Below are 14,086 nucleotides of genomic sequence, written 5' to 3'. Positions count from 1 at the left end.
CTGTATCCTACCTGAGGGGATTTTATTGACTCCAATTTGATTCATTATGGTTTTCTCACATGAACTGGTTTTCAGCAGCTAGTGAGAATTGAAATTTCACTAAAAAAATACTGAAGGTGCTTGAATCATGGTTTTGATTTGGAGATACTTGCAGGCTAACCACTGGGTTGTAAAATAAAATATTTAATAAATACCTGTTTATGAATTTTTCCTGTGGTGAGCAGAGCCCTTTGAAAGAAAATATATTTCTCTTCAGAAACACATAAACCTCAGAAACCCTGCAGTGACTTTCAAAAATAGTACTATACATTTTTCAGATAAATCTACCTCTAATAAAATCCTTTACAACATTTTCACTTCTAAAGAGCACTTCAGAACTCACAGAGGGTTAATCTATGTATAGTGAGGCTGTCTCTAGGAGCTCCAGTGCTTTATTGCCATAATTCAGTCCCAGGTTACTACCTGTCACTACAGGATCTTTCCCAAAGATTGTGTTAAAACAATTCATTTTATGATGTTTCTTGATAGGCATGTTTTTTAATGTTAAAGTTTTGGGTTGTTTTCTAATAGAAGTTCATTAATTTGAGGCTTTTAATGTATCCCATATTTTATTCTAATAATAAAAACCTAATTATTTCTTTATAGGAAGTTATTACTGAAATTGCCATGCCATATCAGACCATTAGTCTGCCTGGGTGTTTCAAAGCTCCAACTCTGGCTGATACCAGATGCTTCAAAGGAAGGAAAAAACCTTGTTCTGCAATGTAACCACAAAATCAGATTAAAAATATCTGATTTTAAAATTTAAATGTTTAATATTACTAGAATAATTGGAACTGATAACAGAAAGGATTTGGTTTCTGCTTTGTATGGATTCTATGAAACTGTACATATTCATGCCTCATTAGGAGAAAACAATGAAATATGAGAGTGCTTCATACAAGTACTAAATACTGATTATTGTAAGAAATGAATGGCAAAAGCTCAGACTTCTCAGAATCGAAAATTTTGCTATTGACATGTGTTCATTCAGCCCATATTTAAAAGTTAAAAACACAGCTGCCCTAAGCGAGCCCTTGCCCTCTAGCAATCATCATTCTCATTTGGTTCTGAGAGGGTATGACTTGTGTTTGTTGTCTTGTAAAATAACCAAAATGTTTTCACCCGGCAAAACATTTAAGTGCCATAATTTATACACAGAATGGTGTTCAAACAAGTAGGAAATGGAAAGTGCTGTGTAGGACATCTGCACACAGTGCAAGTTTATATTCTTCTGATGCACTTAAGGTAGGTTCAAAGATGAGTGTCAGGTTGGGAAGTTCACCTTTCCTAACAGAAGTGCATTCACAAGGGCAAGGCCACTTTCAGCCACAGGCACAACTCAACAAAAGCACAAAGGCCTTTAAAAGATGGGTTCAGTGCCACCACAAGGTTCATATTGTCCTTCACTCCAGCAGTTATTGGTGCTATCAATCATCAGTTTCACTGTCCTCCGTTTGGCCACTGTGCTTCAGACACATCTTCTGAGGGCTTGCATTTTCCAGCCAGAGCCCTCTCTTTGTGTTACACAGACTAATTCATTTTAAGCTGCTTTCAAACAGTTCTTCTCTCCCATCCTTTGAAAGAAGTCCTTTTGTGCCCCAGAGGAACCTGGAACTTTCACAGGCTATGTCTGTGTGCCCGATGACCTGGGTTCTATTTTCATCTGTGTTGTCCATGTATGTCATGATCCCAGTTCATGTCACTTTTCCCTCCTCATTGTGTGTCCTGCCACTGTGATCTTGTGATGGAAGAGTCCCCTCTTCCTATCCATCTGTGCAGCCCCTAATTGAGCCCTGATCCTCCAGTGCCATGGGCAGGAATCATCAAAAGTTCGCACATAACTGCAGCATGCTGATATCATCCTGGTCCCTCACTGGTTTAATTGCAAACTAAGTTATACCAGTGCTGAGGTTTCCTTACAGAATTTTCCAGCTGTCTTTCTAAAGGCTGGCCAAGTGTCCCTTTCAATTGTATCACAAACTAGACAGCTCCTTAGCCATTTGTCTGAACCCTTGAGATACCTCTTGAGATCCAGTGGATAAAAAAGCTCATAGCAGAACAAAAAGAGGTTTGTAAACAAGACACACTTGACTATTTGTGGTGGTGGGACATGAAATACAACCAGATCAAAACTTCTACCTCTCTCTGCCTCATACATTAGAGGACATAAAGCATAATATTAATTATGAATCCTGCCATTAGCAATCCATATCACAAACCCCATTACATGCAATTTAGCACAGATAGGTTTTCTAATGCTCCTTCAGCCTGAGAGATAAATACCCTTTGTCAGGTCAAGATTAATATAAATTGATTATGTGTGTTGTTAAAACTCTAGCCTTTTGACTGATCTACTATGTATTGTCGCTAAAATGCAAAGATGATTCAAGTTAAAAAATGGGAGGTTTTGATATTTTCAACCACCAAAATACTTGAAAATTGACATAAGGCCATTTTATGCATGTGTGATTTATTTACTAACCTGAAATTAAATTAATCTTAATAAAAGTTCACCAAGAACATTACTTTTGCTATTTTTATTGTTACTGCTTTTGTTTGGATCAATTTTGTTACTATGATGAATGTTTGTTTTTGTATATTATTTTTATTACGCTAGCACCTGAAATTAGATATGGAACCAGGGACCTACTCTGAGAACCTTATCTACACTCTAAATAGCTGAGGTAAAAATGCAAGCAATGATATATTCATGAAATGTCACATTGTTGCTGTAAGGCTTTGGTGCTCAGTGTTCTGTGGTAAGGATGTGTCGGCTCTGGGCTGAGATCAGAGATCTGCTATGCAAAAAATGGAGAGGGCAATGTTTTCTTCGGATCATAAAGGGCCAGTTATTTAGATATATTTAGAGACCATAAAATGCAAATAGGTGTCTTTTAGCGTTTGTTAACTTGTTTACTTACTTTTTGAATTAATTATTTAGACAGAAAAAGTGCTTCAGTATGAGACAATTTACCAGGAAATTATTAGAAGAAACTGAGTCAGGGGTAAGCAATCCTCTGGACCCTGGACCCATCCCTACCCCCACCTGCAAAACCTCTTAGGAAGTCTTGGCTTTCTTCTGTTAAGTAGAGCTGAAAATATTTTCAGCAAATAAAGTGCAAGAGTAATACATACAAATATTCTTATTTTGCAGGTTTCCCCACTCACAGCATTTACCTTTTACGGATCTTGAACATAAAAGAGTGAAGGAGTTGAATCTCTATCTGAAGCAGCTATTAAGTGGCTCCAGGAAACTGGCTAATGTGAGTGTTTCCAGTATTTCTTTTATTTATATATCATTTCTAGTGGCATTTTACAAAAAAATTCAGGAAGTTTTCCATTGCCTCTTTTGGGAAAAAAAATTACATAAGTGACACATCTTCTAACGACGCCGTTTTGGGATGAATCCATTGCAGCATTCATCGAAACTTAAGACAAAGACAAGTGCGACTGAGAAATAGTTTATTAGACCTGGCAGGGCATTTTTCAGGAAAACTTTTCTTCCTTTGCTGCCATCAAAAAATAGTGATTCACTGAATATTTGACAGTAAGGAGTAGGTTCTGAGGAATGTTTTGTCTAAAAAAAGAAGTAAGTTTAAAATATTGAAAAGCCTGATTTTGACAGTTATTAAACGAAAAGTTCCATTCTTTCAGCCCAGAAATACCCAGTTCAAAATGTATTTAACAGGTAGAAGAAACAGTTTTGCAAACATAAGACCAAACCCAGAATGTTTCAAAAATATCTGAAAGACACATTGTGTCCATTAAAATTGGTGTTTTCTTAGTTTCATTATCTGAGGCTTGATGTTCTCCTCCCGTTTAAAAATGGAAAACCAAAACTGTAGCAAACATTGACTTTTCATTGTCTGGGCCAGCACAGAGCCTTGTGCACCTCAGCAGCATAAAAGCCAGGGCTGAGAGCAGCAAAGGGGCCACAGGCACCCTCTGAAGATGTTAAATCATGATGCTGCATCACTTCAGAAGCTGAATGGTCAATTACTGACAGTGACACCAGGGTGTGAGAGAAAGGAGCATCCTCTAGTGAGCACACTTTGTCAGTAAAGCTGCCAGGCAGGGGGAAAAAAGTGTTTTATGTTAGATCCTAGGCTTACGCAGAGGCTTAGTAAATTCAAGTGAGCCAAGGCATGAGCTCGTGGTTGACCCTGCTGTTTCACTGTTGGCATGTTCCGCAGCAGGGCTGGGGTCTCTGCCAGGTGAGCCATGTCATGTTCTGTGGCCTCAGGGCCACAGCAACAAACTGGGGTTGCTTTGGCTTAACAGTACAGACAGCCAAAAGAGGGTATGACAGGATGTTTGTTTTCCAAAATCTCAAACATCTTGTAGGAGGAAAAAAAGTTTGCTGCCTAACTATATAACTTTCCCAGCTGTGACTTTGTAATGGAGATTAAAGAGGAAATTGTCCATATGCAAAATAAACAGGAGTTTTCTTATTAATATGAATATAAATTCTGAGCCCTGAGTAGATATAGCGATTTCCAAAGAGGATAAAAATCTTTTTGTCTCACAGAGTTACACATAATTTGGCATGAACAGCTGAATTGAGTGCTTGGCTCCCTTGACTGACCTTGCCAAATAATCTGCTCAAGTTTGGGTTGATTGTTGTGCAAGCAAAACACAAGAAGTTCAACCTCAACATGAGCAAGACATTTTTTATGCCGGGAGTGGCAAAGCACTGAAACAGCTGCCTGGGGAGGTCATGGAATCTCCCTCTCAGATGACATGTCAAGCTGACCTGGACATGTTCCTGTGTCACCTGTTCGAGGTGAGCCTGCTGTGGTATTGGGGCTGGGCTGGATGATCTCCAAAAGGTCCCTTCCAACTCTGAGGATTCTGTGATTCCCTTCTGACCCTCACGTTAGGGCCATGGGTTTATTTTACATTAGCGCCTTTGGTCACAGCTGAGGAAAAGCTGATCCAAGCCCGTGACCTAGAAATGAAGAGCTCAGTATCTTCTGCTGTGCTCTGGACTGCTGGAAGGTTCATGGATTTTCAATTTGGGCCAAGTACTACTGTGTAGAAGCCTAATCTACAGCTGAAAAATTAGATTTGCTTAAAGCCCTGGGATAGTCAGAAAAACATTTCCTGGTGGTACACAGAAGCTCTGCCCTCCCTCCTGCTCCATGAGTTAGTGCTCAGCCAGAGCAGCCTGCCTAGCCGTGGGCTTCCCAGCGTCCATCCTCCTCCTTTCATGTGCCTGCAGCACACACCCCTGGAGCTGGGACATCCTCCCAGCACACTGGAACACAACCATGACTGGTTGTGGGCTGTTTGGAGGTAACTATGGACAGATCTGCTTGGGGCCAGACACTGTTGTGGCTATGAATGACCCTGAGATTTTTCCAGCTGGTACAGACTGGAGGAAGGGCTGAACCATGAGGAGAAAAAAAGCAGTTTTGTACATCTGAGGGCTGAGCTGCTACTAGTGTGCTGGACTTGGAGGGCAAGGGGTAAACATATGGAGTAATGAGCAGATTGTTTTAGTCTGTAAAGTGCTGCTGCATGTGAGAAATCATCCTGCTTACCTCCATGCAGCTAACCTGCAATTCTGGCTGATAACCTTTAAAATTCTTGATACTCCATAAACAATGAGTCATTATTTTTACTTCAATATGCTTCTCCTGCTGGGAGATGGGAGAAATTTAGAAAATACTGATGCATTCTGACCCACTTAGAACAAGGAGACCAGGCAGTGGGTAATTTCCTTTGTATTCCCTAATTTTTTACTTTTGTGTGACTCTTTTAAAAATAGTATAGTGTCATCTTGGCTTTAGTCTGAGCAGAAAGCCAAGCTAGGAGGCTTTCTTGATAAACACAATTATGTTGTCCCTTTTAGTGCCTGTGACAACTTGCAGTCAAATTTTTGCTCAAATTGTTAGGGAGCCTGGCTGAACCCATTCAGTGAGTTGTCATTTCTCAAGCATTATCAAACTCTCATTCCTATGAAACAGTAAAATTATGTAGGAATAAATAATTAATTCATAAATTTGTGAAGAAGTCTAGGAAGAACAGATGCCTGTAGAACAGGATTCCTTTTACTTTCTTGCCACAGTAATTCCTTTATGCTGAATTTTAGCTGTAATATATTGAATCTCTGTAGTAGGCTGGAGTATTGTCTGAGATAGAGAGAATAGCTTTTATTTAATTGTAAAATATCCTTGTAACACTTGTAATCACTGTAAACACATTACCCTGATTGACTAGGCACCATTTTCTGCTCTGGAGAATTTAGTCCAGCCCACACAGGTTGGAGTGACTACATGCTTGGTTCTACCAATCAAATAATAATAAATTGTAGGAATGAGTAAGGAAGGAGATTATATCCAAATTCCTTCCTCAGTCATGCCTTAAGTACAGGTTTTTTGGTCCTGACTAAGTTCTGATTATTAAATTTGTATTATAAAGAGTAGGTCAGGATGTCGCTGACCTTTTCTGCTAAATGGCTGGAACAAAGAGAGAGATGGAAAACAGCTGCCTTCTTATTTGCACTGGAGCTCAAATGGAATTAAGTGTTTCTTCAAACCCTTTTTAATGAGCAAAAACTTTTTCTTTCTCTATGTCTGAATTTTAGTGCCAGAGCCAATAAATGCAGAAGCATGGGTTGATGGAGTTACTTGTTGTTGGACCAGTTTAAATGTTTAAAACTGCTCATGGTCAACCCTATTGAAACCACAAGCCCACAAGCCTCAGTCAGTTACTTTCACTGAAGAATTGCCTAAAATAGGAGTAATTTCTTAAATTCAGGTTAGCACTGCTATAAATAACTCCACCACCAGACTGTGTACATGAGCAACAAGCTGTATTCATTACATCAATCACTAATGTGCAGAAGTTGATGCACCTTCATTGTCATACTGAGTCAATTAGGACAGGATGAAAACCAAGTTTCAGCATATTTTTAAAAAAATTTCATTCTACTTGTCCTAAACCGTGGGCAAAATTTCTGATCACAGCAAAAGAATATTTATGTTTCAGCCAATTGCACCATTGCTGACTGACTTATCACCTGCATACACTGAAATACTGGAGTTTTCTGGATCTGCAGGGCAACACTCTCTACAATCTTCAGAATCTTTGAGTTTTGCTTCATTAAATGACAAAACAACTAAGTGATGTCACCAGTAAGAGGTGAAGCACCAAGAAACAATTAGCTGAAGGTTGGTAACATGGAAGAGGACAAAAATATACACTCTCAAAGCATAACGCAAGTCTGTGACAAAAGACAGCTGCTACTGACTATTGTTATATCTTTCTCTGTTTCACTCAACTCCAACTGACTGATGGTCTGAATGGAGATTGCAGCCCAAATCTCAGCATATAAATTAGGGCTGCCCTAGTGGTTTGTCATCTTATGGCTGTATTGCAGGAGGGCTGTACACTGCCTGGGGACACAAAAGCAAGGTGATGCTCCATCAATTAAATCTGGTTTTGGCCCTGGTGTCAAACTGCAGCATTCACAAAGCTGAGTGTCTTCATGTTTATCTTGAAAAGACAACTTGCACATAGCTTGGGCATTGCAAGTGAAAAACCTAAAACTGATTCTAAAGCAGTGTTTTAATCACAGCTGTGAGCATTTGGTGTCAGGTGGTAATGCTGGGTGAACAATCTTCCCACCTTCCATTACTTAGAAGAGGTGACACTTAATTTGTGGGTGTTGTTTTTGGTAGCCCAGCTCAGACACTAGGGATGCATAGTGAACTTGCAAAACTACTGATGGTGTTTGTCCCACATCTTTCACAGAGATTGGTTTTGTGTGCAAGTTCAGTGGACTTGGAATCTTGAGGGGGTTTGTTTATTATGGTGGGGGCATTTTACAAACATAATAGTAAGTGCAGGTGCACAGTAGGCTAATAAATAAAAAAATCTCTTGGTGTTTGAGTCTATAAAATTTTCTAAGTATCCAAATTAACTGTATTTGTATTTGAGTACTTTGGGGCAAAGATAAACCTGGCGCAGGCAGGTAAGCAAACAGTGATGGTGTTTCAAGTATGCATAGGTTCTATAAACAGTTTTATGGTGACTTACAGGCTTTGTAAAAGGACTTTAAAGAGGATGTAAATGGAAATTACTGTAAATTATGTTCACTCATTTTCAAGCACACGGTAAAATCCAGGACCACAGCATTGTTCTAGGGTGACTGATGTTTCACACTGTAAAAGTAATCGAGTTTGGTAAGAGCTTCCCATATTTCATTTCTATTTTATTCACTGGTGCTCTTTGGGATTTGCAGAGATGAGAAAAATGCTACCACATGCCTGTATAAGGGTACATAACATGGTGGTACAAAGTGCTCCCAGGGTGTGTGGGTCCCTTGAACTCCCACCACTCCGGTATTCCTGTGGCAAGGCATCCAGCAGAGCCAAAATGGGGAGGGTTCAAAGTCCTCTCTCTTCTGCTGTCCTTTCCTGAAGTTATAACAGCTGCACCAAGGTCAGCTTTTTCTGGTTTCTTTCTTTCCTACTGATTCCCCATCCTGTTAAAGTATAACAGGCACATGGGTGTTCTCTGACCCCAAATCTACTCTAGCACAGCTGAAAAGAAAGCTGAAAGCAGAGGAGATGCTGCTTTTCTTTGTATCGAAATTAAATCTGCCTTGAAATCTGGCTGTGTTTCACAAACTGCAGAGTGCTTTTCTAGTTAGTCTCTGATGGAGTGCAATAGACAAAATCTACCTTGCTGCAGTGATGCAGGGCTGTGCCAGCCACTCGAGGCCACTGAAATATTTTATTTCAGTTGTATCCTAGTGCAAGTGAATGAGGAGTTTGTCCCTTTTAAGTATAATGGCTGAAAAAAGGTCTGTGAGTTCTAGACAGACTGACCATACATACCTGTCTTCGCCTCTTTGGGCTAATAAATGTTGAGTAACCTGCAAAAATATCAGAATTACCTATTGAAGATTATTGTCTTATTAGGTACTAATGGTTAGACAAATGATAGAAGGCTTTCCTAAGAATTGCTAAGTATGCAGTATTTTAGGGAATTTCCATTTGCTGATTTAAAGCTAAGAATTCCAGGGAGAGAAAGGGTGAGTGAGGCCTTGAGGTCATCCTCAGTGCCTTCCTTTCTGCCAAGACCATCACAGGGGCTCTGAGATTCTCACCCACAGTCACTTCCATGTAATAAAAATTGCTTGGTTAGAATTGGACTCTCTCCATCTTAAAACAGCCATACGTATGTTCAAAGCTCTGATAGACATTTCTATTTAGCAGTGTACTGCGATGCAGGCTTAATTCCATGCATCAGTCACATTAACTGGGGTCCAACTGATGGAGGTCTCAAAGATTTAGGAATCACCTGAAAGTTCAGTGTATGTTTTGGAGGTCTGCTGACAAAGAGGGAACTTAATAAGGGGCTTACACATTTTCTGGTGGAAATCTAAGTGGTGGAGTCCTGCATCAGGCAGAGTAGCACAGGTCAGGGGAAATTGCCGTCTTTTGAATAACAGCGTGCAAAATGCTTATCTCCACAAACACTCAGGAGACACTCCCCCATTGCTTTTGAAGCACTTTGCCCTGGACAACCTGCTGTATCTGCTCCTGCCCCATGATCTGTTCCATTCGGTTTTTGCATTCCTTCTGCCAGCATCAGCCTTGCCACTTCCCCACAGGCTTCAGTGCCTGTTGAGTATGGTGGGCACACAGGCCAGGAAAGCTTTGCCATCAGCTGTTGCACCAGCAGGGTACATGCCTGTCCTGTTCATGCATGTTGTAAGTTCTGCCTGATTCCACTTCTGCACTTAAACAAAATGTCATTTTTCTCAGCATTCTCTCTTTTAGAATGAGATTTTGGAATTATTGCCTGAAACAATCTTTGCACCTCTTATTCACAAAGCTCTTGGTTCCTGCATTTCCATTTATTGCGAAAGACTAGGAGGAGAGGAAGCAGAAAGAACACAATGCTGCTCAGTATAGAATTATTTATTTCTCTTCCAAGTCAGTTTGTGTATCTTTATTTCCACCTCCTGCCTACTTCTCTCAAGATCTTTGAACTGATAGGGCTACTTAAGTTTCTCTGTTTATTTTCATGCTGTCAAATACAGGCTGAGCTGCCAAAAATATACTCTCAAGCCTGGAGATTTCCTACACTTGGGACTTGTGCTGAAAGAATGAGCTAAGGTCCCCTAGGGAATAACTCTTCTGTTTAAAGCTACTGGAAGCAGAGGCAGGTGTATGGGCTTTCCCCTGTGAGCTGTCTTCATCAGATGAGAGAATAATTACTGTCTGTACTGTCTGCTCAGTACAGACAGGTGTATTGGCAGTCCACTGCTAATAATTTAAGGATCTGTCATTCAATTCAAATAAAACAATTATGTTGGGTTTTCTTTCATTTTTTTCATTTTCTTTTTTTTTTCTGATTTTTCTTTTAAAGAAAATATCAGTGTAGGAGGAAAAACGCCAAACAGTAGAGTGAAAAATGAAAGGCAACAGTTATAATAAATCCAGATTGTTAGATCTTATCTCTCCACTGAACACACACATCTATTCCTCTGTCTGCTGTAACCACATTAACTCCTCACTAGCTGCTTTTGTCACTACCCTCTTCTTTTTCTTTTTAACTTGCACAAATTATGCTACAGCTTGTCAAATTGGAACAACACAAATACTACATGAAGTACATCTTGCTGATAAGAGACACGTTATTTTCCACTGACTGGAAAAAGACAATGGTGACATTTTAATGCAGAAATCTGAAAAGTCTCTTGTTCTACCCATTCATTACAGTGTCAGTCCAAGTAACGTCAGCGTGAATTCTAACCATCTTAAAGAATGGCCATTCTGAAATATGGCTTTATGAAAAGCTAATAAAATGCAATTACTGTCCAGCTTTGATTCAGAGTCATAAGAGTCCATTTAAGAATTCACATTTTTATTACCTTACAAAATACTGAAATCTGGGGATTTGATTTATTGTTTTAATTCTCTCTAGCTGAATGTAACTACCTGTTATATATGTTCACTAGAACAGCACAAGTCAGTACATAAAAATAAAAGTTATAGCAGTACATAAGGTGGATTACTCTTTTAAACAGGATCATGAAATATGATCATGCTTTTCACTCCCTGTGGGTTTCTGGTAGCATTTAACTGTGTGTGGAGCTTTTCAGCATGAGTGTCCATTAAACTGCCATGGGAGGGAGGTTTGCACAATATGTGAGCCTCAGGAGGAGGCACACACGAGGTCAGGTACTTGGGGTCAGTCCTGTGCCAAGGGCAAGTTTCCTGCTGACTACACAGGTCACAGTAAAGACGGACTCCTGCTTTTGTTTCACATGTGGGCTGCTCTGTCAAAGTACTTGCAACTGCTAATACAAATCTTGAGCTAATGGAGATCAAGCAAGAGCACAAATGTCTGACCACCACAGCTCGCTGCTGTCTGAAGTGTGTTGACAGAAAGAGGCCAGGTAGGCACCAATGCAGCATCCCTGAGACAGTGCTAAAGGGCACCATCATCCTCTCAGTGCCTGAGCAGAAGTCATTCCCTGGGCTCCTTGCCATGATCAGAGGGGAAAACTCCCTTTTATAGCTAATTCTAACACATGCATTAAAAAATTGCAAGCAAGCTTCTTGGAGGGGAATGATACAAGGAACAGGGCACAATATATGATATTACCTACAGTATTTGTATTCTCTTTCAGAATGAGCTTGTACTCAGCTTCCTCCTCAACTGGTCCAAAAATACCGTGGCAGAAGGGTCATCATCTCTGACCTTAGGTATGTGGATTACCAATCTTATTTTTTTTCTAAGAAATAATAATCTTTGATAGTATTATGCAAAGTTGAGTCTAAAGTGTTTAGATGGATTGGGGTTTTTTAGGATATAAGGAAAACAACAAATAATTCCTGATTTCTCAAGGTCTCTGAAAATGTGTTACTAATGTCACCTGTAGATTTCTTTCTCTTTGTCATATTCCTTTCAGCCTTGCTTTGTTTCTTTTCGAGTAAACATGCTTGTACGCAAAGCAAAAGTTTATTTACGCAGACTATGGCAGGTTTCTTCTTTTACAAACCAAAATATTCGAAGATTTTGGAGGAAATTATGTGAGTCATGACAAAGCACAGTGTGTGCTTGCACAAGTGAAGAAAATCAGGGGTGACTTCTAAAGTAATTTTCACAATGAGTGGAGCAGGTAAATAACAGAACATTATGTTAATACTTAGGCATACATTATTAATGACTGTGATAATTCAGTTTTTGCTAAATGAGACACTGCACTGATCCCTTAGCCTATCTAAATACTTAACCATTTTCCTCTTCTGTCCAGTGCCTAATTTAATCTAATTTCTGACATTACAGCACTAAGATCCAAAGCATAAGCCATAAAAAGTAAAATCTGAATGTTTATTGTCTTCAGCTGCCTTAGTTCTGCACTGATAAAAATCTTCTGTACTCAGTTTTTAGGCAAAATAAAACCTCTCAAAGGAGTCTGCACTCTGCACCACAACAATTCAGCTGGTTGTTATGTGCTCCAAGTGACAGGATATTTTCCAAGATCATCAGTTTTCCACATTTCAGAAAGGATTGTATCTCTGCATAGTTTGCATGTCCATTAAGTTAATTTAATCCCTCTGCAGACAGAGGTTTCATTATCTCTTTTGCTGAGACCATTTTTTTTTTTTAAATCCATCAGAACAAAATAAATCCCATTCTGGCTTCTCAGTCTTTGGAAGAGTCCCCCTGTGTAGAGTTTATTTGATTAGGATATTCCATTAAACCCATTATGACTATTGAACATTACTAATGGTTGCTCTAACTTTTACAAAAGATCAAGGAGATAATGCAAATATGTCCTAGGTTTAAGGAATGTGTAGTCTGGGTCCATGGCCTGCATCTCTCTGTAGGTGTCTTTAAACAAAGATACACGTGTGAGAGTGAGCTGAGACAAAAGGCAGTTAAAGTACTAGAATAATTTTGATATGTCACTAATATTCAGCTGCCTAATTATTACAGAGAATCTGGGTGTAAAATTTATAGACAAAATCATCAGCTGTATCTATAACAAAATTGAGAATAACTTGCAACATTGTAAGTCCTACTAGGATACAGTCATGTCCTGAGCCAGTGTAGTCACAAGGATGAGCCATCTATTTTTGTTGTCAGTGACAGCAAAATCAAGGAAGAGAATGAAGGAACAGAGACAAAAATGTGTTTAGTGGGTGTTTGATGAAATCTGTGTGACAGGTAACCCAATCTGCTCCTCACTATGTAGTTAGTGGGGTGAGGGTCACAACATGGTGGGGGAAGATTAATCTGTCTCTGGCCTTGAGTAGTGCAGTTACAGAGGGATTAGTTATTCCTCTCTGAGAACTCCACCTTTTAAAGTTTCAACACTTCAATTCCAGACTTAGGGCAAAACCTTTGTTTAACACAGGGGGAAATAACAAAACCCAAACCACAAACAAAAGCATCTCTCTTTAACCTAGAAAATTGATCACTATCATTTGTTGATAGACTAGCAGTAGAACACAAGGTCCAAACAGTGAGTTTAGACCTGGTAAAAACAGGGAGCAAGAATCATGGACTGAGTTTCCCTGGATACTGCACCACTGGTGGTGAACTGTGGAAGCAGGTGAGCTCAGCTGTCAGAGGGAGACCTGTCATGCATGTGCTTATTGTCCACATGAAAAATATATTGAAACAGATGTATTTCATACATGTTCTTTTATTCTTCCCTTTGTCCTTGGAGTTAGGCTCCTGCCATGTCCCAGTGAGTTCATGGAAATCTTTGTTCCATGGCATTCTGCACGCTGTTGTCATCCAGAGAAGACACAAGTCCAGCTAAGGAGGTGTCTGGTCATGTCAAAGTGTCAGGCAACAAACAGGGAGTTGCTGGGAAGAACTGAGTGGCCCTGGAGTCTTGCGGTGGCTTTACACTGTCTAGGGCCAGAGGGCCAGTCGCAAAGGGCTGGACACCAGGAAGGAGGCAGCTGAGTGTAAGTTGATGGCCCCGCCCTCCTGGTCAGGGTGGCAGCATGGTGACAGACCATGGACCCCTGCGGCTTGGAAATTAGTTATGTATTTTATGAAC

The 14,086-nt window shown here is 39.9% G+C and overlaps 1 protein-coding gene across 1 annotated transcript in view; it reads left to right on the top strand.

Moving 5' to 3' along the window:
- The window catches only part of PIK3C2G (phosphatidylinositol-4-phosphate 3-kinase catalytic subunit type 2 gamma), a 218,246-nt gene that overhangs the window by 175,526 nt on the left and 28,634 nt on the right, over positions 1-14,086 (top strand). The window contains 2 exon segments of the mRNA XM_085049213.1: positions 3,197-3,305; positions 11,696-11,771. Of these exon segments, the coding sequence (XP_084905339.1) occupies positions 3,197-3,305; positions 11,696-11,771 (185 nt within the window).

The sequence above is a fragment of the Lichenostomus cassidix genome, chromosome 1Aa, assembly GCF_008360975.1.
Source record: "Lichenostomus cassidix isolate B80296 chromosome 1Aa, HeHo_3.0, whole genome shotgun sequence".
In the NCBI taxonomy this organism is placed as follows: domain Eukaryota; kingdom Metazoa; phylum Chordata; class Aves; order Passeriformes; family Meliphagidae; genus Lichenostomus; species Lichenostomus cassidix.
This window is presented reverse-complemented; position numbering and strand designations above follow the sequence as displayed.